The sequence below is a fragment of the Bombus fervidus genome, chromosome 11 (assembly GCF_041682495.2).
Source record: "Bombus fervidus isolate BK054 chromosome 11, iyBomFerv1, whole genome shotgun sequence".
Lineage (NCBI taxonomy): Eukaryota > Metazoa > Arthropoda > Insecta > Hymenoptera > Apidae > Bombus > Bombus fervidus.
In genome coordinates, this window is record NC_091527.1 from 1,804,033 (window position 1) to 1,829,893 (window position 25,861).

The window sequence follows — 25,861 nt, forward strand, 5'->3', positions numbered from 1 at the left end:
CGCGCGATGCAATGGAATAACGGTAATAAGTTAAAACGTATTACATTATAATAAATAAAGTCAGTGAAGCAGTGACAAACAATTTAGGATGATTTATCAACGGTAATACCCAATTTGTATGATTAACTTTACTCGACGCTCGAAGCTTGTGTATCATGATAACGTAGTATACAATGATAATTGTTCAGAAAAAAGTTCCAATACTTAAGAAAACAAGTTGATTGAAAATGAACGATATCGATCGGAATCACGTTACCAATTGAAGATAAAATATAATACAACAAAATAGTTTTGTCGACTGATAAAAGAAAAGAAAAGTAGAATATCTCACTATTCGTTGACGTAATAAATATACGATTCTAATGTATACGTACATCACATAATATATATAATCTATACTATAAAAAAAATAGTTTGCATTAGAAATATATACATACAGTTTCTTCGGAAAGTAAATTAAAGATTTTACATTTAAACTTTTAGCAGGAGCGTAAATTTACTTCCCGGGACGACTGTATATACATGTGTGTGTTTGTGAGTTTGTGTGTGTGTGTGTGTGTGTGTGTGTGTGCGCGCGCGCGTGTGTGTGTGTAGAATTGGATGTTAAAAAGCGTCTATGTTAATTGCAATTCGTATCACATGTATCTTTAACGTAAACGCATAGTCTTGATACATTAAATTATAATTAGGCTGCGGATATTTATACAGATTCACATTTTTACGAATACGAATGAAAAAATTAAATCTACGTAAACAATTTCACTTGGTATATATTACAATACTATATTTTGAGTATTTTATATATCTCTGCATAGTATGCGTACATTCTATGCATTTTTACACCTCCGAATTTCCTATAAATACTTAAAAATCTCCAGTCTAATTATGATGATTCTGAATTTTAGATTATTTATATCGCGATTTAAAAAATGTTCCATTTAGAGTTACTAACGTATAAATACATTGACTATCACAAACATAACGTCACATTCATAACCACCAGTTAAATGGTACGGTGAAAAGAGAAGAATACTGTCGCGTTATTGCCATTGTAACAAGGGTCTGTCCTCGTACTTCGGTTCGCTTTTAAACTTAAAACATATTTACAAGCGAGCATTTTCAGCGGCTGTTCTCATCGCGAGATCACAATACTGTCTTTCCGTCATATCGATTCATCGTGCTGTCAGTGAAAAGCAAATATAAGGATGAGCAAAGGCACCGCTATGATGCATAACAAGTAAATAGACGTTCTAGGTTCGCACGTGGAGACAACCACGTATTCTTCGTTCCATTGTGAGTCATTGCCACTTAATGGCAACTCTAAGACCGTCCTCTCGTTGCTGAAGATTTTGAAAGGCAACGAACACTCCGTCGTGCTATTCTTACAGGCGTGTACTGGATTCGAGATATTGTAGAAGGTCTTCAGCAGGTCGAAACGTACTCGCAAATAATTCGGCTGAATCTCGTTTTCAGAATTGAAGACAAAGAAATAATATCCGTTCGTAGGTACTCTGAAAAGTAGATTAAACGTTTGAACAATTTATTCTTATAGAGCTTACTCTTGATATGTGTTGATTAAACGTCAATAACGATAAAATTCTAACAGACAGGTAAAGATAGAATCATCCGAAATATCCGATTAGTTCCACAAAGACTTGATAATTTCATACACATTTAACAATAGCAATCGCATTCACGCGATAAAATAATCCAGACATTGTAATCCATTTGAGTCAAATAATTCCTCAGCAACGAATGTAAATTTGTCGTCACGTATGTTCATAAACATTTCTTATTGAAAATACAGTTAAAGTATAATACTGAAACGAAAACAATTCCCTCAAGATTGTTAAATAATTTATTGATATACCATTCCTTTAAGGTTTTCAAATTACTTAAACTTAGAATTTTTGCATTTCCTCAAATCTTTAAGTTTCCTAGTTTCATTTAATCACCCAATAATATCTTTATATCCTTCTTCAACGTTCCATCTATGTACTTAAAGCTCTTTTCTCTTAGGTCTTAAATCATTAAACGGAATCTAAAATCTTGGAATCTGGATTCTTAGAACTCTTTAAATAGTTTTACTATTTATTATCAAAGAGCTTCTATGCTATCTAACGTCTGTAGAGTTATGGAATATGAAATGAATATGAAATGATTTTTCTCTTTTCTATCTTCCTACTCGTGTGTTACTCATTATCGAAACGTAAAAGACTTGATAGAAATTATACTTCTATCAATATTTCTGAATTATCGATAACACGGGACGTAAACTGGTAAAAATGATCGGAATTCGTAATTTTTATATAAAAATAACCATTATTAATATAAATGATATATTTTTGCAATTGTTTTATTCTTCGAAGAGGCCTTTCTGTTGCTAAAAGAAATCGTCACGTTATCTAAATGTTTGTTTAAAACTTATTTCTGCTATCATTTTAAGTATTCATAAATATTTATAACGGTTTATACGCAATATACCTGTATGTAACCGTGTTAGCGAACGAGGCAGTCAAATGTTCGCTTTCGTGTTTCGGCATACAATATCGATGTGGTGTTAAAGGTAAGTTCAGAATCAGTCCTTTGCAATCCAAAAGCCGTTCCTCGGAGCTACTAAACGAGCTCCAAAATTCGGAATTACTTCTGTCATTCAACGTCGTCTCGTTCACGGTACCCCTGTCTTCGGCTATGCCATCTGGATGCAACATATCCTGATGTATAAACAGAAATTATACAATAAAGCAGCTTTTAAAAGAAATACTTAATCGTAACAATATTTTATCCATTGTACCTCCTATATTAATTCTATATGAAACGACTTTCACTAATTCATACCTTGCTTATAAGCAGACACCTTTTCTCTAATGCTTCCATAATCTTTAATCGTTTCTTTTTATTTGACGTAACGCGATTAAACGATACTTATCAAACAAAGATTCATCTCTCTTATCGTTCCCGAGTTGAATCCGCGATAAATATTAACATTACCTCGAAAATACCCTGATAAGAAAATTCTCGTACATTCTGTTAAATCCACGTGAATAAATTGCAAACACCGCGAATAATTATGTTGGCCTACTAATTTTTAATGAGGACAATACGAGCATCTGACCGTATCTATCTCTTCACGATAAAATGTCGATTACGATCTATTAAATTGGACCGTTATCGCCGACGTATTTAACGTTGAGTTATTTACCGAATGAAATTGACATCGTGTGATAATCATCCGATTGAATTAAATTTAATCTGAACATAAGTCAACGATTAAACATCTCGTGGTAGCAGCATCCTCCTCCACCTTAAATCTCATTTCAAAACCTTATCGCGCATAATATTGCATGCAACTGTTTTTATCGCTAGCTCGATCAAAATTTGCCGCTGTTAATTTATGTCCACGGAAAATTTTCTACAATCTTCCATCCTTCTACTTCAAGTTCTTTGGAGTTACATTTATCCTTTTAGTGATAATACCTTAAATACACACTGTCATAGATATAAGTATTTGGATACTAATTCGTTACAAGACTGTGGAGGTTTATGAAAATCCATATCTTTATGAACATGACTAAGGAAATAGAACTTTGAGATTTTATATCACCTTCTAAGTATTAAAAAGAGTACTCCACTTTGAATATTTGATATATTTTTGCACATTGTATCCATTTCTGTACTTTTTAATTTCATATAAATGCATAAATATTCGCAATCAACGATATAACTTTATTAAAGATATAATAAAAGGTATTCAGTTTGTACTAAATATCAGTAGATATATAAATACTTATGATCGACAAGGTACATAGGAAGAAGTCACTTTACCTCCTCAATAGCAGCATCGTCATCTTCATCTTCCTCCGTTAATTCCGTATGAAGAGGCGAAGACAGAATCAAGTCTCTTCGTCTTCTACGTTTCTCAACATCTGAAAGTGTCTGATCGTTCATCGTCTTGTTCACTGCCTGCCATAGAGCTTCTCCCTCAGTACCCTTCTTCTCAATTTCAACCATCAGTTTTTTCAGTATCTTTTTACCTCGATAACCCAAAGAATTGACTTTGTCCAACACATCTCGAAGCACTTCTGCGGATGAAGCTTCCGCTTTTTCGATCTTCTCTTCAGGATTTACTGTCATTTTCTCTTTGCTCGTCTGACTTTGCAGAACATTTTCACGTTGGAGTTTTCGGTGTTTTTCTATCAATCCTCCTGTATCGTTCATAACACTCACTACATTTTTCTTCTTCAAGACTTCTTCGAAAGTTTTCATTAACATATTTTCCATCTGTTTGTTTCTAGTTTTCTGCGAATTGTCATGGGGATATTGAGTAGGCGGCTTCTCGATGTTATCAGTTTCCACGAAGGTTCCTTCGTAATGGTGATGAGGATTCTCCTTCTGCTTCTTTTTCGTGTCGAGCGTTTTTGCAAATAGTTCCGTGAGTATCACTTTCATAGCTTTGGCATCCAACTCGTGACTGTTGTAATGGTGTGTCATGGTGTTCATCGTGTGCTTCGAGCTGTTCAAAGCGTTAGCATGGTCCTTGTGATGAAACTGTATACCCTGCTGCACTCTCTTCATTTTCTCTGGCTCATTGCTAGGACTTTCACTCTATGAAACGTACATGAAATTTCTTTTCGTCTTACACCCTGATAACATCGTGCTAATACAATATACGAAAATTACCTCAAGCGAACCATTCACTGTAAGGAAACCGGTCTCTTTAGCAACTTCCAGGAGTTCCTCCAATTCTTCGCTGCTATCGTCACCAATGAAGGCACATTCATGAAGATGTTTGTGACCGCGAATCATGGTTAAAGAAGCACCAGGCCATCTACCATAAAACCCATAAATTTTTACTTTTTATCGATACTTCCTCAATTCTATGCTTTACTTCAACTTCTTTTCACTTTTACATCAATACTACCTCACACAAGTGGATACAGTAACGCTACTACCACGAAGAAGATAGAAGCCCCAATATTCTTTCATGTCGTCCTCTAAAATCAAATGTCTCGTCATAGAAACGGGTAGAAACTCGTTTTCCACTTTTGGTTCGTCGTTCATCAGATAGGCATTAAACGTGGTATTAACTTTAATGACTTGACTCTGCGAAGAATTTTTTCTCGATAATCGTATTATACTTAACAATGTCGCGATGAGCCGTAGGATTAGAACATAATAAAAATATGCCTTGAGATAAAATGAGAATGTACATACTTGACACCACGTAGTAGATACTTTCGCGTCGATAAGCCTTTGGTCAGAAACGGTTAATGGATACAGTTGCTCGCAATAAACACGATATCGCAAGTATATCGGCCCAGCCACCAATACCGCAGGAAGAAACATTCCCAGTAAACATAATCGAAATAATCTCAGAGGCACCTTGTACTGAGACCTACGAGGCTGCCAGTCTCTTGGACGAACACCGTCCTCTACGAATTGTATAACTTTCATGAGAATCTTTCGGTTCAATGATTACTCAAAATTAATTATAGAAATGAATGATAATGAGTAAAATGATTAGTTACAAGAGTAATTGAAAGTTTAAATTTTATTATATCAAGCATACTTTATTTTCATTTTGCTAAAAATATTTAAAAATATATTCGATATAAATGTAATATATTTTGACTGTGAAGGATAAACATAATTAATTCGCAGAAGATGCTCGTTTATTTATTTATTACGTTACATAAATATTCACGCTAAATTACGCAACAGAATTATTTGTCGATCTTCTTTGTTGTAGATAAAATTGTGCGAGTCAGCCATGTTATTTTTGAAACTCTATACTCAAAATAAGCTACATAAATTTCATTTATGTCTGTTCGTTATTTAGAAATTTAAAATGGTGTAATGGCTTCTAGTTTTAGCAGCTCGTGATTGTGAAGATCGTGACGTAATTACGCGAAGACGCGCGGAACATTAATTAATAAAATTTTTTCTTTGTCGATCTTATGTTTCTCGTTTGGAAAAGATTAATTAAGTTTATTTTCTGAGACTTTATTGAAACAACTATAAAATATTTTATAGACTTGTCTTAACAATCATACAATTGATAATCGTAGGAATAAGTGGAAAATTTTCCTTAGAAACGAAAGTTTTTATTTTGATACGGAGTCACGAGTAACATCAATCCAGAATATTTTGAATCGCTATCTTGTTGACGCAGTCTGTAGCAACAAAGTACGTATATTTTGTATGATAAGTAATAATCAATAATGACGACATACATTCGTATCGTACAAAGCTTGTAACGTCTATGGTTGATTTTTATCGTAGAAATTATGCTTTTGATTGGTATCATTCCTTCTGAGGAGGATTTTTAAACTATTCTATTAATACTTTTTAATTAATGCTTATGAAATACGAATAAAAAATATCAAATCAATTGGAACTTATAAAACTAAAATCAAGTAAAAGTTATAACTTAGTAATTGTGATTAAATAGGTTAGGGGTTAGGTCTTATGTCTGCGATCGAATGCGCAAGGTTATCGAACTAGCAGTCTTCCGCGAACATCAAACGTATGTACATATATACGTATATATATATATATATATATATATATATATATATATATATATATATATATATATATATATATATGTTAAATTCGATAAGTGCAAGAGCAATAACTTTATCGGTTTGCTGTGAATCTAGCAAAAGTAATAACTCAAACCTATAATATTACCATGATTATTATTTTCTGAACATATGCGCTATTGATTTCTGCAATCTTATACACCTACAAATATGCATGTTTAAACAAATATATGTAAGTATAAAATGATTCTAACTCCAAAAATATAGCTGCCGATAATGCATTTTATCTCAAAATCCATTTTCTTTCATAAAATATTGTTTATAACAAAAACTATATTAACTTTATTGAGCAAAAATAACGACAATGTTTTTATCTATTCTAGAAATAGATAAATATGGAATTAAGTGTTCAAGTATTTTATTATAGCTCCTACAATATATAACGCTATTTATTTAATCAATATCAATGACATACGAATGTTGTATATTTGAGTTATCTACTGATACTTTGAAAACAAAGAAAGACACGAAATTCGATAAAATCATTATCATTTCGGTACACTGAACGATAAAAGATATCGGTGCTCTTATTTAACGACATTTAAATCAGTTTAATCACTCCAATTGTTCCCAATTTACCATGATGCATATAAATACATAAAATATATACATATAAAAACCTTTATATAGGTACGTTAAGATAAAAATTTAAAAATAAGATACTTATATCTTGCGCGAGAAGAAAGATTATTTACGGTGCTATTATGATCACTATTATGAGCTACATTAAAGAAGAATATGCACGATTAAAGAATGAATGTGTTACATTTCGTTTCAAAGGGCAATACATTTCTTGGCTACTTACAGTGGCTTAAGTAAATACTATCATTATATAATTAGTTAATTCATCTATCAATGCTAATATGATTTTGATCGTGTTTAAAGCTCTGCACTCGATTATAGTATGTATATACATATATAATACATGTATGCTTTGCAATGCACACATTTCTTAATACCACGTGGTAAATGAAAAGAATGAAAAGACAGAATATCATCGCAAAAAGATTAGTAGCTAAAACGCGCGCTTCACTTTGGCATGAATATTTTGCTCAAAAATAGTTAAGATGTATACATATGCATAATGAATTATTTATTTTAAAACAACGCAATTTATGGAATCAAAACGGGTTATGAAAAAGAAGAACGTGAATAGCGATTATCGCTTTACTATTACATCTTCGAAATGATTGATGAAATATACGAACAAAATGAAGCATACCAAGTATATCTATTTTTAATGGCGTCGTTGGCATTCTCCTAGTAGAAATGCGGCATAGACACTCAGGATTTTTTTTAGACACACTATATTCACACGTGGATAGTATTAAAAGCAATAACAGAAACAAACACACATTATATACGTTGGTGATTCATTAACAAAAAAATATAATACGTAGTTTGTAAAGAACAGCAATTCTTTTTAAATAAAAATAATCCTTTTTCTAAATTTTTAATTAATTACTACAATTAAAATGAATATTTAAATTATTTCTCTTTTTAAAAAAGTTATTCAACTTTACTTCCGCTGATATTTACAATAAATGTATAATTCATTAAATGAATACATAATTATATTTATGCAAACGGGAAATTACGTATGTAAATATACGATGTGTATCGTCCGCTGTCAACAGATCGACTGAATCAGTGAACGAATATGTTATGTTTTGTATCAGTGTCTTATCAAATTTTACTGTGCTCTGGATAAGCTACGATCTATATGTCTATTTGCACAAAATCATGGCACTATCGTTATCCATCTTTGCCATCAAAATATTGCAGTTATCTAAAGTATGGTAAACACGACCATACGGCACCAAAAGCATACATACGTACATAATTTTTTTTTTGCAGCTAATGTGAAACTACAAAATACTAAACTACCTGAGAAGTAATATCTGCACAAAGAATTAATTTTTTAATTTTAAAATATAAAGCTATCACATTTTTTCCAAAATACTACTTACTTTTTCAGTAAATATATAAATTTTGTTTAAAAGAAGTATTTAATATAACATACTCTTATACACCATTCTATACACAAAAAAGTAATACAAAAATACTATAATTACTTGTATGTGTAGGTATAACATTATTTATGATAAATATTATTTGCGACGAGAATCGGATTGCCTATTTTTATCATCATTTGATTTATGTGATCTTTCTCCTCTTCGTCGCTTATTAAGAGGATTTCGAGGATCATAAATTTCAAACCAATCATCGTCTTTTGTACTTGCATCTTTGGCAAGAACAGGTGCTTTTTCTTCACAATGTAATGCATGTATCATCCAAGACTCATCAGCTGGATCAAAATCATCCTCTTTGTTATCTTCTTTTTTTAATGGACTCAGCGATCTTTCTCTTATAGTTTCCTTAGCAGTTTGAAGTTTAGATTTAAACTTGTTTAATAACTCCATTGTAAAGTCCTCGCGACTTTTCCCCTTTTTAGGTAATTTCGACTTTGCTTCTTTATATTTCTCTTGAGTTTCTATATATTCTTTCATAATCTCCGTTTTCTTTACTTCCTTTTCCACCTGATCTTGTCTTAGTTTTTGATCTGCTTCTTTCGCTTTCTTTTCATTTTGAACATCACGTTTAAAATCCCGAATTTGTTTTCTAATTTCTTCCCTGCATAATAGTTAATTGAAAATATTTAAATATACATTAGAAATAAATATTAATAAACAAATATTAGTATAAAACATACGCTTTTCTTTTACGTTCTTCATCTCTGTCCTTCCCAAGATAATATTTATCTTCCTTTATCTCTTTATCATCTTCATCATCATCTACCTTATAATTTTCTGTTTTAGAATTTTTCTTTGTATCTCTTAATTTATTTTTTATTCTTTCTTTCATTGCTCTAAAAATACAAAACTTTTAATAAAAGATCTTACTTAATATAATACGATTATAACGTATTATATTATAATATAATATATAATAATATATAATAGTATAAATAGTAAACCAACTCCTTTTCTTTTTTTATAACTTCTAATTCCTCTTGAGTTTTTTCTTCCACATCGCTTTCCCAATCGCTACTACGGTCGTTTTTTATTTTTTTATTTGGAGGTCCAGCTGGTTCAATAGCTGGTTGTGCACTTAATTTTGGATCAGTTAGGTGATCATGTGCAGACTTGCCTTTACTACTGAACTGTTTATTAAGTATCACAGATTCTTCTTCATCTTCCTCTGCTTCCTCACCAAACGATAAAAGATTAAAATTTCTGTAACAGAATGTCTCATTATAAAGCATATTATTAATAAAACAAAATGTTCTTTCTTACTTTACTCCTGTTCTTTTAGTTTTTAAGCTATCGTTTATTTCTTCATTTTTCTTTGATACTATCCTTGGTACAATATCAGGAAATGGATTCTTCAATATTTGTGTTTTTATAATTTTTGGAGGATAAAGTGGTCTATCATCCTAAAATAAAAAAATATGCAAAAATAGTAGTTGCACTGATTTCTAATACATTCCAACAACACTAAATTTACCTCATCTACAAGCGCTTCTTCAAGTTTAAGCATGTTAAATATAGTTTCTCCAGTAACCTTACCAAAGATAGTATGTTTATTTTGCAACTCTGGTGTGGAACCAAGAGTAAAAAAGAACTGAGAACCATTGTCATCTTTTCCAGCATTAGCCATAGCAATTAAACCTCTTCGACAAAACCGTAATCTTGTGTGAAATTCATCCTAATGTATACACACACATATATAAATCCAATAATTATTCTTTAATAAAACAAATTAATTTTATGTTTCAAGTAAACCCACTTTAAATGGCTGTCCATATATGCTTTCACCACCTTCTCCTGTACCCGTTGGATCACCACCCTGTGCTATGAATCCTTTAATGATTCTATGAAATATGGTGTTATCATAATAGCCTTCCATACATAATTGTATAAAATTTCTACATGCTTTTGGAGTCTCTTTTGCCCATAACTCTAAATCAATGTCACCAACAGTAGTTTTCATCATCACCTATTTATGATAATATATTAGTTTTGGTAATATAAGATACCATTGAAATAAATCGTATTATTTAATGACATAAATTATTTAACATTTTAATATAGAAGTTCAAAAATAAATATTATATGCAGGTTATGTTTTTAAAAACAGGTATACAATCCATTAAAATATTATGAATTAATACTTACTTTTCCCTTAGTGGGTGGTTCTTGTATATAAATATTACTCATATTTGTAAATCCTCTTTAATAAAAAAGTTATATTTCAACAAATATCAACGAAAACACTTCATATTAAAATTTTAATTCGCTACAATACGTCAACCAAACAAGTGAAAATGTATTACTTAACTCCATTGACATAGACCATACATAATATATGTAAACGATATAAACAAAACTGCCGTGAATCAAACCAAAAATCACAAAGCTATTGTGAAGCTATTGTGAAATAACCTGTAATACTAAAGAAATTATGAAGTTAAGATAAATAATATTAACTAAAATGATATATAAAGATATATATATCTTTATATATGTTTATATTATCTTATATTCTTATATAAAACAAGAAATAACAGGAATAATGTTTAGGAATATATTTACGACTAAAGTCATAATTTAACTTGCATTTTTCATATGGTTATCTTAAAAATAAATTTATTTATTGTAAGTTTTTATTTAGTTAATTAATTTAATTATTTTACTGTTATTTAGTGATATTTAAGTACATTATTCATAGTTGTACATTTTAAGGTTATCAAGAAAAGATAAAAATAAATTATTTTTTTATATATGAATCTGTTACTTTTATTTTTGAAATTATTTAATCAATAATTAATATATATTTACATCTCTTAAATTGTCAAATAATTTTTAATAACGCTGGCTATTTTTATAACTACCTAATTTTATGTCTACTAAAGAAATATAGCAATGCTGACGTATTGATAAAACATTCTACATTCACAGTATAAATTTATTCTGTACTTAACTGTGCAAGCTGAAATACTTAGTACATTTTGTAAAAATTTATTTATGTGTAACATGGAAGTAAATGTAATGGATATATGCCAATCAAATAATCTAAGTACCAACTCTTTATTATCTGATGATAATTTAATATATGATGAAATGAAAATATGTTCAAATTACATTCATTTCAAAGAATTTCCCACTAATTGGGAAAAAAATATTTTGAATTTATTACCAAAGAAATATAACAGAAAATATTGTTTACTAATAAAAACAATATTAAAAGAAGTAAAAGACATATACACTAAGGATATGCAAGATTTTTTAAATAAAGTTACATTATCAAATCATAAAAAGAATGATGATTATGTTTCTAAGATAACTTATGCGAACCATAAATTCTTAGATGATCAAAATGCTTTTAATAGAAATATTTTTTTAAGACGTGGTAAATTATTAAATAAAAGATATTATCTTTATTTAGAACCAATTAAAATTATTATAAAACAAGCACAACTGAAACTTCCAGTATTTATTTGCAACTTTGAACATTATCATCGTTTTGGACTTATGTCATTAACTGATTTTCAAAATATGATTAATAATGATATTAAAAAAGGATCATTGGCACTAACAAATCAGTTTTATACTAAGGTGGCAACAGCTGTAGCAACAAATAAGATTTTAAAGAACATTAATAAGAAACGATTACCCAGTATTATGCACTGTATAACACATGTTTTTGTGCAACAAATTTTGAATGTCATGATAAAATCTATTGATCATATATTAAACATTATGAGTGATAAATACTGCTGTCCTCAAATTAAATTTCAACTTATTATGCAAAATGACCAATTATGTCTTAGTCCTACTGTTGAAGAAGTATATTCTTTATATCACGATATCATTGAAAAAATTAGAATAATTGCCCAAGATTTAATACCATTGGAAGAATGGCTTAATATAAAAGTATATTATAAATATATTAAAGTAGAATTACCAAATTGTTATGTTAAAGAGTCTCATAACAAGTTGCAACTTACTCTGGATAACTTATTTCAATCTTTAAATGAACATGTAAAACATATCATTGAAGAATTTTATCTTATCTGTACACCTAATTTAAGAGAAAAAATATTATCATTAACATCTGAAAAAATAAACTTTGATTTATACATCCAACATGTACAGGAATACAGTACCTATTTAATAAAATCAAATACAATGATATTGAATACATATCATGCAGTAGGAAAATTAGAACAACATGGAGCTAAAGAATTTTTGAAAAGGGAATCCTTTGATATTATAAATATTTTTTTAAACAAACTCATTAAATACCATCAAGAATTCAATGAATCTATTTGTTCAGATTTTGAAAATTTGAAAACAAAGATATTAAATGTTCCAAAAAATTCACAATCCTTAATTGAATTAACTGAATATATCTCCTATGCATCACAAGTGTTAATAAAAGAATTAGAATGTAAAATTCAGAATTCAATACACATGTTAAGCATATTATCAGAGATAACAGTTTTATCAGATGATCACATTCAATTAAATAAAAAGACTATTAATTGGTTATATGAAATTGAAACAATATTTAAACAAAGTAATATATTATGTGAGGCAATGAAAAGTGAATTAGAAGATGACATGCAGAAAAGGATAAATAACTTAAACATTAATGTAGATAACATCATTCCTCAACTTAGTGTGTTAGATAATATGGATAATATAAATAGAATTGAAGAATATGTTGAATATTATAAAGGTCTTCTAAAACAAATAAATCAAATTAAACAGGAAATGCAAAAAATTAACGAAGAAGAAATGTTATTTAAATTTCCTGAAACTGAGTTTTCAAATGTAATTGAATTATATGAAATAATCATATCATTTCATGATCTCATTTATGTCATTTATCAATGGCAAAGAGATAATTCTGTATGGTTAGATGGTCCCTTTGAATGTTTGGATGCTGTCATTATAGAAAACAAAACGTTGAATTATTTTGAAAAAGTTACTGAAATGAGCAAAATGTTTAGAACAAAGATTAAGATGGATGTAACACTGAACAAATGTTTCAAATTTTCTGGACTTGCAGATGATCCAGATCCAATGCAACAACCTGCACCATTAAAGTTATGTTGGCAAGCACTTAATTCTATAAACAATTTTAAGCAATATTTACCATTAGTAACATGTATGTGTAATTCAGCTCTACAAAAACGACATTGGATAGAAATGTCTGCAATATGTAAGTTTAATCTTACACCTAATGCTGGGACTAGTTTAAGAAAAATTATTTCATATAATTTAATGGGTGATATTGAGAAATATAAAACTATCAGTATAAGTGCTAATAGGGAATTAAAGATGCAACAGAAATTATTGAAAATGATCAAAGAATGGGATAAAATTTCTTTTGAAATAAGTCTTGATAAACAAACTGAAATGAATGTATTTTCTAATATGGATGATATAGAATTATTACTTGAAGATCACCTTATAATTATTGAAGAAATGAAAACTTCAAATTTTGTTAAAGAAATAACTTCCTTAATGACAGATTTTTTAATGTCTCTCACTAGAATTCAAGAAATTATTAGTCAATGGAATTACATACAAATATTAGTTCTTTCCTTAAACTCTACTTTTTGTCATCCAAGCGTAAAAGTACATTTAGCCAAAGAATTTCTTTTGTACAAAGAAATTAAAGAAGTCTTAAAACATATTCAAAAGAAGCTCTCAGAAACGCCTACTTTTACAGAAATTAATAATACAATAATTTCAAAATCTTTACTCAATATTGTTGGAAAGCTTGAATACATAAATGAAAAAGTTAAAAATTATATACAAACTAAGAGACAATATTTTCCAAGGTTTTATTTTCTTTCTGATAAAGAAATTGAAGAAATATTATTTAAATCTGATATATCTAAACAAAGTATATGTATACAAAAATGTTTTGAAGGTATACAAAAACTAAAAATTGATAAAGAAGGATCTATTTGTTCCATTTTTGGTGATTATGAAGAAGAATTACGTTTAGAAAAATTAATTTCACTTAATGTTCAATATAATCATGAAGAGAAATGGTTGGTATATCTTGAAAATGAAATAAATACTACAATAAAAAAAAGCATTCTCCTATCTTATCAAATATTTAGTAAAACATTTACACATAATAGCATTATAAATTTTCCAAGCATGGCAATTGTTTGTACTTTTCAACTTTGCTGGACTATCGAGGTACATAGGTGTCTTACTCCTTTTAATTTTAAAGCTCTGAGTTCTTTATATTCAAGATATATTAATTATGTAATTAGCTTAACTAGTGAATTGAAAAATTATTCGATAAAAAGATTGAGACATTTGTTAATGTCTTTAATTACTATATTAATTCAACAAAAAGACATTATTCAGTTATTATTAGACAAAAATATTACCAGATCTACAGACTTCGAATGGGTTGCACAATTACAATATTATTTAGTAGAAGATTGCATAGAAGTATCTATTTTTAATACAACTATAAAATATGGGTATGAATATAGTTATTACAAACAACATATAATAAATACTCCTTTAACAGATAGATGTTTTCGTACTCTTATGCAAGCATATGAGTATCATTTATATGGTGCTATTACAGGACCATCTGCTACAGGAAAATCAGAAACTCTCAAAAGTTTAGCTAAAACTATTGCAATACAATTTCGTTCTTTTAACTGTACTAATACATTATCTTATAATTTTCTATCTCAAGTATTTAAGGGATTTATTTCTTGTGGAGTGTGGCTTTGTTTTAAAAACTTTGATACATTAAAAATTGATCTCCTATCAAGACTTGCGCAAACTCTTACTTCTATTTTTCAAATTATAGCAACAAATTTAAAAATCACAATGTTTGAAGGTTCCTCATTAAGAGTAAGTAGAATTGGACATATTTGCATCATTACAAAACTGGATCTATTTCAATATTCTAATTTACCGGATAATTTAAGAATATTATTTAGAACAGTATCTATGGTAGTACCAGATATGAATAAAATTATAGAAGTTGAATTTTTCGCTGGTGGTATATCTAATTCAAAGCTATTAACTTCAAAATTAGTTACAGTATATAAAATACTATCTGAGCAATTATGGTGTCAATCATGTAACATTTTTAATTTGTATTCTATGAAGACAATTGTCAAAACTACAATTTTTTTAAAGAGAAGTTTTCCAGATGAAAATGAAACTATGCTACTTTTACGTTCATTAATTAATGTTAATCTTCCAAAACTTTGTAATATAGATACACACATTTTTAGGAATATAGTTCATTACATGTTTCCAGATCTTACCTTGTTGCCTCCTAATTATGCAGTATTTTTAGAAACTCTTGAAACAGTATGTACATCTAAATCTATCCATATTCATGATGTTTTCAAACTTAAAATTATACAAATATTTGAATTAATGCATATTCATCAATGTTTAATGATTGTTGGTAACCCTTTTGTTGGGAAAACAGAAATATTAAATATCCTTCAAGTTGTTTTATTGTCTTTATATGAGCAAGGCAGTGAATTTGGTGTTAATATAAAATTAGAGACAATAGTTCCAAGTACAATTGATGTTAATCACCTTTTTGGTCATTTTGATGAAAAATCTAAAATTTGGAAAGATGGAATATGTTCCAAAATGATTCAGCCTTTCTCAGAGAATGATTCCTTTGACAGAAGATGGATAATATTTGATGGACTTCTAAATAATGTATGGATTGAAAATTTATATGCAGTTCTTGATATAAATAGGATGTTATATTTATCATCAGATGAAAAAATTAATATGACAAATTTTGTATCCATTATCTTTGAAACAATAAATATGGAAGATATTTCTCCTGCTATTTTATCAACTTGTGGTATAATTTATATTGAGTCAAATTCTATCGATTGGAGACCCTATGTTAAAACCTATTTTTCCAAACACAATATTTATGACGAATATAAAAAAATATTATATCCATTGTTTGATTGGATAATAGAGCCTTGTTTACAATTTATACAAAAGAATTGTACTGTAACTTTAAATGTTGGTCAGTTACATTTTGTAATGTCAACATTAAATTTGTTTGAAATGTATTTAAGGGATGCTTTGACAGAAAATACTGAAGAAAAAGGGAAAATATCCCATTTTTTAATATGGGCTCAGGTTGCGCTTATATTATCTATAATATGGGGTTTAGGAGGAAATTTAGATATAGATTCTCATACTAAATTTAATTCTTTCTGTACATCACTTTGGACTGGTGCAATTAAAGAATATCCAAAACCAGAAATAATAAAGGGTTTTGACATAACACTACCTCATGAAGGCTTAATACAAGATAATTTTTATATCTTCAAAGGTATTGGAAGTTGGAAGTATTGGGGAAGTACTGATATATTAAAGAGTGAACAAATATTAGAAAACTCTGGTAGTAATGAAATTTTTGTACCAACAATTAATACAATAAAATATAATCACATGATTCTTAAACATATAAAATACAGAAAACCTTTCATTATTTGTGGAGATGAATCTATTGGAAAAAGCTATCTTATAAAAACTTTATTGAAAAATAAATTACCTGAAGGAATATATTCCAATTTACTTAATTTTATTTCTCTGAATACAGTTGCTAAAACACAACAATTATTACTTTCAAAATTAAATAAAATAAGAGAAAGACACTATGGACCACCGAAAGATCAGTTTTGTATTAATTTTATAGATGATCTTAATATGCAAAGATATGAATGCCAATCAGAAATAAATGATATCTTAGATCTTATTCGACAATATCATAGTTATGGTTACTTGTATGATATTAATAACTCTGAAAAAATTTGTATTAGTGACATTATGTTATCACTTTCAATTGTAACTAATACCAAAATTAAGATATGTCCTAGATTCTTAAGGCACTTTAATTTATACACTATGTATGCCCCTGCTACAGATACTATATTCAGAATATTTTCAAATGTGCTTTTCAGTAATTTAAAAAATAATTCTTTTACTGCGGATATATTCAGTACTGTAACCAGTATAACTAATGCTACAATTGATATATATAATTCTATAATTAAAATTTTACTACCAATACCTACTAAGTTTCAGTATCAATTTAGTATAAGAGATATAAGCAGAGTTATTAATGGATGTAGTCTTCTTCAAAAAGAATCGGTAGAAACTAAAGTTACCTTCATGCGGCTTTGGGCTCATGAAGTATGGCGTGTTTTTGGTGATCGAATATTGGATAATAATGACAAAGAATGGCTTTTTTCACAGATTAAAATAACTTGCAAACATCATTTCAAAGATTCATTTGAAACAGCTTTTGATTATCTGCCAAAATTTGATAATAATGAAATTATGAAGGATAGTTTTTGTAATTTAATATTCTGCACTTTTATGTGTACAGAAAAATATGAAAATAAAAGATATGAAGAAATAAATTCTATTGAGAAATTACAAACTAAAGTTATTTTTTATATAAATGAATATAATAATATTAATGTGAAAAAACGGATTGATATTGTAGTATCACAGTATATTTTAGAATGTTTGATAAAAGTTTCAAGAATTTTAGCTATACCAGGAAGCAATTTATTAATAATTTCTAGTATAGGATTTGGTAGAAAGTCCTTAGCAAGTCTAGCTGCTTATATGCAACAACAAGAATTATATGAACCTTCTGTGCAATCTTATTGTGACTTCAACATGTGGAGAAAAGATATAAAACTGGTTTTACAAAAGTGTGGTGAGTTAAAACAGAATTTTATTCTCTTTTTAAAAGATAAACAAATAAAGAATAATTTTCTCCATGATATTTGTTGCCTATTGTCTACTGGTGAAATATCTGATTTATTTTCTATTGAAGAAAGGTGTGATATCATTGAAATGATACGTTTGCATGCTCAAGGTGGTAATAAAAATGAAGAAATCAGTAATCGTGCAGTAATGAATTTTTTTCTGGAACAATGTAGAAGAAAATTACATATTATATTTTGTTTTACTGAAACAAACAAAAGTATAAGATCATATTTATATAAATATCCAGAATTAATAAAATATTGTACAGTAAACTGGTATGAAATGTGGCCAACAGATACACTTTTACAAGTAGGTTTGAAATACATTCAAGACATTAATATTGAAGAAGACATAAAAGCAAATGTAATAAAAGTTTGCATACAATTATATAACTATGTACAAGAAATAAGCAAAGAATACTACAAAGAAACTGGAATGAAAATTCATGTTACATCAGTTACATATTTGCACATGTTAAAATTATATGTTCACTTGATATGTAAAAAACAGGAAGATATTGTTACATTGAAAAATAAATACCTAACAGGTTTAGAAAAATTAGAATTAGCAGCTCAACAAGTAGAAAAGATGAAAGCCACATTGACAATATTGAAACCACAGTTAGAGTTATCTGCCCAAAAAACGATAATTACAATGAAAGAAGTGGAGAATGAAAATATTACTATAGAAAAAGCAACTGCTGTTGTACAACAAGAAGAAGAAATAGCAAATAAGAAAACAGAAATTGCTGGGAAATTAAAATTGGAATGCGAAGCTGATCTAGCTGTAGCAATTCCAATTTTAGAAGATGCTATTGTTGCATTAAATACACTAAAACCTACAGACATTACATTGGTTAAAGCTATGAAAAATCCTCCTGATACTATTAAGCTAGTAATGGCAGCAATATGTGTAATGCTTGATGTTCCTCCAGATAGAGCAATTGATTCAGTTACTGGCAAAAAATATACAGATTATTGGGGTCCAAGCAAACGCATTTTAAGTGATATGAACTTTTTACAAATTTTAAAAGACTATGATAAGGATAACATTCCATCTAATATTATACAAACTATTAAGAAGACATACATAATAGATAGCAATTTTAAACCACATATCGTTGCCAAAGCATCAAGTGCTGCTGAAGGCCTCTGTAAATGGGTACGTGCGATGGTATCTTATGATGAAGTTGCAAAGGCAGTTGCTCCTAAAAAAGAAAAATTGCTTATTGCACAAAAAGAATGTAATGAAGCTGAAGCATTTTTAAATGAAAAACGGAAAACTCTGTTGACATTAAATGTTAAACTTGCTGCCTTGAATGACAGTCTTCAAGAAACCCTACAACAAAAAATAAAACTAAAGCAAGAAGTAGAAGACTGTACTATCAAACTCCAGAAAGCAAAAAATTTAATGGCAAGTTTAGGAGGGGAAAAAAATCGTTGGATGCAGATTGCAGAAAATCTTAAAAGAAATTATGATAATCTCGTGGGTGACATGATATTGACATGTGCAATTATAAATTATGCAGCATCATATAATATTGTATTTCGTAAAAAAATTTTAGAGCAGTGGAAACAATATATGGAAGTTCTGAAAATATCATATAGTAAAAACTATAATTTAATAAATATACTTGGAGAAGAAAATGATATAAACCATTGGTATTTTTCTGGTTTACCTAAAAATAGCTTTTCAGTTGAAAATGCAATTATTATGACTAATTCCAAATTATGGTCCTTATTTATTGATTCACAAAATCAAGCAAATGAGTGGATTAAAAAAATTGAGAAAAAGAATAACTTAAAAATTATTAAGCTCACTGACTCCAATTATTTGTCAATTATTCAATATAATGTTGAAAATGGTATCCCCACATTAATTGAAAATGTAGGAGAAGAATTAGAAATATCATTGGATCCTTTTCTTCTAAAAAGAATTTACAACGATGAAAAATCTTCATACCTAGATATTGGTCATGATATAATAAAATATTCATTCGATTTCCGATTATATATTACAACACGATTACTTAATCCTCAATTTTCGTGCGAGATGTTTAGCAAACTTACAATAATTAATTTTTCCATTCCCAATGAAGCTCTTCAAGATAAACTTCTTGATTTTATTATTTACAAAGAAAAGCCAGAACTTCAAGAAAAGTTTAAAATTTTACTTATGGAAGATGCTAACAATAAAAAAATATTAAAGCAACAAGAAGATATAATATTAAATATCTTATCTTCAACAACAACAAATATTCTTGAAGATGAGACTGCTATAAAAAGTTTAGATTCTTCAAAAAATTTTTCTTTGAACATTATCAAGAAACAAGAAATGACAAAGGTAACATCACAAGAGATAAATAAATTTCGAAATGCTTATGTAAATTTTGTTAAATACTGTACAGATTTATTCAATACATTAAATGTTTTGCCATATTTAAATCATATGTATCGTTTCTCTTTTTCTTGGTTTATACAATTATATAGAAGATCAATTGAAATTTCAAGTAAAAGTATTATTCTTGAAAAACGATTAAAATATTTAAAATTTTCATTTACACAAAGTCTTTATTCAAGCATTTGCAGATCTTTATCAGAAAAACATAAAATACTGTATTCTTTTCTATTATGTTCAAAAATTCTATTGAATGATCAACAAACAACTGAAGAAGAAATTAAATATTTTATGACATCAAACATAAATCATAGTAATACAGTTCCAAATTATAAATTTGATTGGCTTCCACAAAGTATTTGGATAAATATTTATAATCTCAGTAAAATACTTCCTTCCTTCTATGATCTTGCAGATGATTTTTGTTCTAATGATAAGGCTTGGAAACAATATTATGCTTCCGAATCATTTGAAGATCATCTGATGCCAGAACCTTGGATTAATAAGTTATCTTTGTTTCAGAAACTCATTCTTGTAAAAATTTTACGTCCTGATCAAATTATAATACAGATTATGAAAATGATAGAAAATATGTTGGGAAATACACAAAACTACTCCCCTAAAATTAAAATATCTCAATCATATGCGGAATCCAGTTATTTAACTCCACTTTTATTTATTTTACCTGCTTCTTTAACACCATTATCTATTATTTCTACATATGCAAATACTAAAGGTTACTTATCCAAATTTGTCTCTTTATCTATGAGTAAAGGTGAAGAAAAGAAAGCTGAATTTCTTATAAAGAGAGCTCAGAAGGAAGGAGGTTGGGTGTTTCTGCAAAATTGTCATCTAGTAACTCATTGGTTGGCCAATCTTGAAAAAATTTGTGATAATTGTAACATTTCTAATTCATCTTTAGATTATCGCTTATGGTTATCCAGTTGTTCTATCAATGAATTTCCAATTAGTATATTGCAAAATAGTATAAAAATCATGCACGATTATCCTTTAAATATTAAAGAAACATTGTTGAATATTTATCAGTCAGAACCTATAATAAATAAAGAATTTTTTGAAGGCTGTCCTGGGAAAGATAAAATTTTCTTAAAACTTCTTTTTGCAATATGTCTTTTTCATGTAATTATACAAGAGAGAGAACACTTTGGGTTTCAAGGATGGAATATACCATATAAATTTGATCATACTGATCTTAAAATATCCATTATGCAATTACAAAATTTCCTAAATAATGCAGATCATGTACCCTTTGATATTTTTCTATATCTTATTGGAGAATGCAATTATGGGGGCAAAATTCAAGACGAATTCGACAGTAGATATTTAAAACATCTTTTAAATGATTATTGCAATCCTAACATAATTGAAAATGGACAGTATGTACATGCAAATGACATACAAGAATTAATACCACAAAGATGTGAATATTATCATGTAATTGATCATATTAGGAAAATTCCATCAGACTTATCATTTCAAATATTTGGGTTTAATAGAAATGGTGTTATTATTCGAAATACTATGATAGCTACCGAATTGATATCATCTCTTTCATATATGAGCTCTCCAATTTCTTTATTAGATGAAGATTTACAGAAAGATCAAGTATTAATTTTAATTAATGATATTAATGATAAATTATGTGATGCAATTAAAATTAATGAAATTCAAGAACAATGTACTTCTATGCTTAAAGAACCTTTGCAAAGAGTTCTTTTTTGTGAAATCAAATCATTAAAACATATTTTAGACATTATAACAGAGGCATTAACCAATTTAAAATTAGCATTGGATGGTTATCTTCTTTTTACGGATTCACTGAAAAAATTAGCAAAAGAAATATGTGAAAATAAAATTCCACATACTTGGAAGATGATACAAATTAATATTCTTACTGAAAACTTAACAGACTACATCGATAATTTATTAAAACGTGTTAAGTTTATTCAAAATTGGATTAATCAAGGACGTCCAAAAATTATTTGGTTTGATACATTATTTCATTACAAAATGTTCTTTTCTGCAATATTATTGACATTTTCTAAAAGGTATGATATATCTATTGAAGATATCACTTTCGATTTTGAAATAGATACAAGAAAAGAAATTGACAAAGAAAATGATGATGCATATTTAATTTGTGGGCTGCATTTATGTGGTGCTCGATGGGATTTGGAAAAAGGAATGTTAGTTGAAAATTTTACAAATGAAATCTGGCAAAATATGCCACCCATACATCTTAAATGTTCACGGAATAAAAAAAGTGCAGATAAAATCTATGAATGCCCTGTCTATATAACTGCTGCTAAAAATATTGACAAAGATATCAAATTTTCTTTAAAGAATTATATAATTAGTATACCTTTGAAAACTGATACCCCTGTAACTCATTGGATAAAGTGCGGTACAGCTTTATTTTGTCATATGTAAGTTATATAAGTTAAGTAAAAAATATTAAAATAAAAACAATTTTCATATGACATTTGTATATTTTTTACAATAATATCTACTAATATGTTTAACATACAATACTTAAAGTAAATGTATGTGTGGAATCATATCAATGTGATACAATTATAGAAATTATCAAGAAGTTAAAACTAAATCAAAATGTTTATTCAAACATTTCGCGGATTCTTTCATTGTGTATATATCCGGTTCAGTTCCATATAAATGGAAGGAATGACAGGTAAATTGAAGAAATTGACGTAAAGTTGAATTACCGAACAAAGGAAATTATTATACGGGAAATTTTTTAAGCTATAATTACAAGCATAAGTTGCGATACATTGCGAGTGGTGTAATATTTGCTTTCAATGGCGAACCATGATGAGTTGGTTTCGCAATTTATAGATACAACTGGGGTTGAACCTGAAGAAGCACGATTTTATCTTGAGTTATTTAATTGGCAGCTCGAGGTGAGGCAGCATATTTATTACATCTTTTGTAAACTTTAATGTAAAACGTTATAATTTTGTATTATTATAACTAATTTTTTTATCAATCTTCAATGTCAACTTTGTAACCTTAAATTTATTACATTTTTCTATTTTTATCACGCTTCATTGCGCGATTTTATAATGTTTTGAAGCAGACTATTGCTTTTGTTACTATATTAAGAGCTTCTTTTAACCAAAAAATGTTTGACAACGTTACATACATAGTATTAATGCCGCAATATCGTGATTAAAGTTATTAGATGTTATATTTGAGGAATATTGCCATTGAAATTATACCTAAAATAAGATTAGTCATCATAAAGAAAATTCCTTTACACATTGTGACTTCTTAATAATAAAGTTTATTGATTACACGATTTATTCTTAAGTGTGTCATTATCAATATCCAAGTATATTTATCAATTATATAAAACATTTTAGGTTGCTCTTGACACATTTTACTATCCTCCTGCTTTGCCTTCATTGCCTAATGAACCTACTGAAGGTGCAACATCAGAAGAGGAACATACTGATAAAAGCACAGGAAGCTTAAAATCATCAGAAATGGAAGGGAAATCATCGAAAGATAAAGTAAAACCAAAGCCTAAGTTTGCAATGCTTAGTGATCTTAAAGATAGAAAAAGTAGCCCTGAAGATGAAGAAGGACAAGCATTTTATGCTGGTGGTTCTGAACATACTGGACAACAAATTTTAGGACCAGGAAAGAAAAAGGATATTGTTAGTGATATGTTTAAATCATGTCAGAGACAATCAATTGCTGTAGAACCAAAACCGAGTGGGCAACAAAGACCAAATACCTTTAGTGGTACTGGATATAAATTAGGTCAGACTAGTTCAGATACTGAAAGTAAGTTATCAGAATTATTAAAATTTACTCTATCTCCTATAACAAGTTATTATATTGAAATAAATATTTTTCATAGTCGTTACTGCTACATCATCTAATCATCAACAATCAAATTCTGGACTAATTACTTTAAAGTTATGGAAAGATGGATTTACTATAAATGATTCGGAACTTCGTTTATATAGTGATCCAGAAAATAGAGAATTTCTGGAGACTATAAAGAGGGGTGAAATACCAGCAGAGATACGTCAAGAGATACAAGGTACTGAAGCACGCCTTGATATGGAAGATCATCATCATGAAATGTATGTCCCTCCAAAAGTAAAAGTGAAAGCTTTCAGTGGTAAAGGACATATGCTAGGGAGGTATATAATTCATATCTATACTTACAAAAATTATTTTTTAAATACACTTTAGGTATTTTTAATAATATTTTTGTTCAGTCCTTCTCCAGCTACAGTTGGCATGACAATACCAGCAGATCTTGCAGATCAAGCAGCTAATGAATCTCAGGCAAAACAAAAATTAAATTTAGATGAATCAAAACCAGTTACAACAATACAAATTCGCCTTGCTGATGGAACTAATGTAAAAGCTCAATTTAATTTAACTCATACCATTAATGACTTGAGGCAATATATAATAACGTATCCTTTCTTAATTAATACTGTTATTACAAAGATAGACTAATTTATTATGTGCAAATATATTCCTTAATTACTTCTTAGTATGAGACCTCAATATGCTATAAGAGAATTTAGTTTATTAACAATGTATCCTACTAAGGAGATTACAGAAGATAAAACTATTGAAGAAGCTGGCTTGCAAAATACAACAATAATTCAACGACTGAAATAAATTTTGTCTTTCTAGATCCTTAGTTATGGGAGTTTAAGTGATGTATTGATTAGACGATTCATAAATATACATTGAAACACTTAAAAATAACATTTCAACACATTTGAGTAATTGAATGGCACTTTAATATTGTTTATTTTAATTTTAAGTATGGTTTTTGTTGTATAATATTTTTGCTAATGCGAGAAATATTTTATTGAAGATAAATCTAACATTAAAACCTTAATTAACATGGAATAAAATTACAAAACCTTTGTAAAATTTGCAATAAAATCATTCGATTTATATGTATTTATTATACACAACTTTTATACGTGGATAACTAGCAATTATAATATAACAAAAAAG

At 28.4% G+C, this 25,861-nt stretch overlaps 4 protein-coding genes across 5 annotated transcripts; 2 read left to right on the forward strand and 2 right to left on the reverse strand.

The window, feature by feature from the left end:
• Window positions 1-602: 602 nt before the first annotated feature.
• LOC139992115 (uncharacterized) lies at window positions 603-7,975 on the reverse strand. The gene is made up of 7 exons (XM_072012675.1): window positions 7,828-7,975; window positions 5,215-5,432; window positions 4,922-5,103; window positions 4,681-4,828; window positions 3,826-4,605; window positions 2,485-2,714; window positions 603-1,511 (listed from the first exon to the last, which is right to left on the reverse strand). The coding sequence occupies exons 1-7, from the start codon at window positions 7,859-7,861 to the stop codon at window positions 1,184-1,186; spliced, it is 1,920 nt and encodes a 639-aa protein (XP_071868776.1). The 5' UTR covers window positions 7,862-7,975; the 3' UTR covers window positions 603-1,183.
• Window positions 7,976-8,022: 47 nt separating this feature from the next.
• LOC139992117 (spliceosome-associated protein CWC27 homolog) lies at window positions 8,023-11,071 on the reverse strand. Its single transcript, XM_072012681.1, has 7 exons — window positions 10,784-11,071; window positions 10,395-10,604; window positions 10,113-10,313; window positions 9,902-10,041; window positions 9,587-9,841; window positions 9,319-9,474; window positions 8,023-9,239 (listed from the first exon to the last, which is right to left on the reverse strand). The coding sequence occupies exons 1-7, from the start codon at window positions 10,823-10,825 to the stop codon at window positions 8,717-8,719; spliced, it is 1,527 nt and encodes a 508-aa protein (XP_071868782.1). The 5' UTR covers window positions 10,826-11,071; the 3' UTR covers window positions 8,023-8,716.
• A 358-nt stretch (window positions 11,072-11,429) lies between these two features.
• On the forward strand, window positions 11,430-23,326 carry LOC139992111 (dynein axonemal heavy chain 7). Of its 2 annotated transcripts, none has more exons than XM_072012657.1 (2): window positions 11,430-18,377; window positions 18,498-23,326. In XM_072012657.1, exons 1-2 carry the CDS (start codon window positions 11,633-11,635, stop codon window positions 23,276-23,278), a joined length of 11,526 nt encoding a protein of 3,841 aa, XP_071868758.1. In that variant the 5' UTR covers window positions 11,430-11,632; the 3' UTR covers window positions 23,279-23,326. The 2 variants fall into 2 exon arrangements, with proteins under 2 accessions (XP_071868758.1, XP_071868759.1); XM_072012658.1 differs by having other exon boundaries at window positions 11,431-20,773; window positions 21,350-23,326.
• A 147-nt stretch (window positions 23,327-23,473) lies between these two features.
• LOC139992122 (NSFL1 cofactor p47) lies at window positions 23,474-25,804 on the forward strand. The gene is made up of 5 exons (XM_072012692.1): window positions 23,474-23,766; window positions 24,229-24,655; window positions 24,732-25,020; window positions 25,099-25,302; window positions 25,384-25,804. Exons 1-5 carry the CDS (start codon window positions 23,665-23,667, stop codon window positions 25,511-25,513), a joined length of 1,152 nt encoding a protein of 383 aa, XP_071868793.1. The 5' UTR covers window positions 23,474-23,664; the 3' UTR covers window positions 25,514-25,804.
• The last annotated feature ends 57 nt before the right edge of the window (window positions 25,805-25,861 follow it).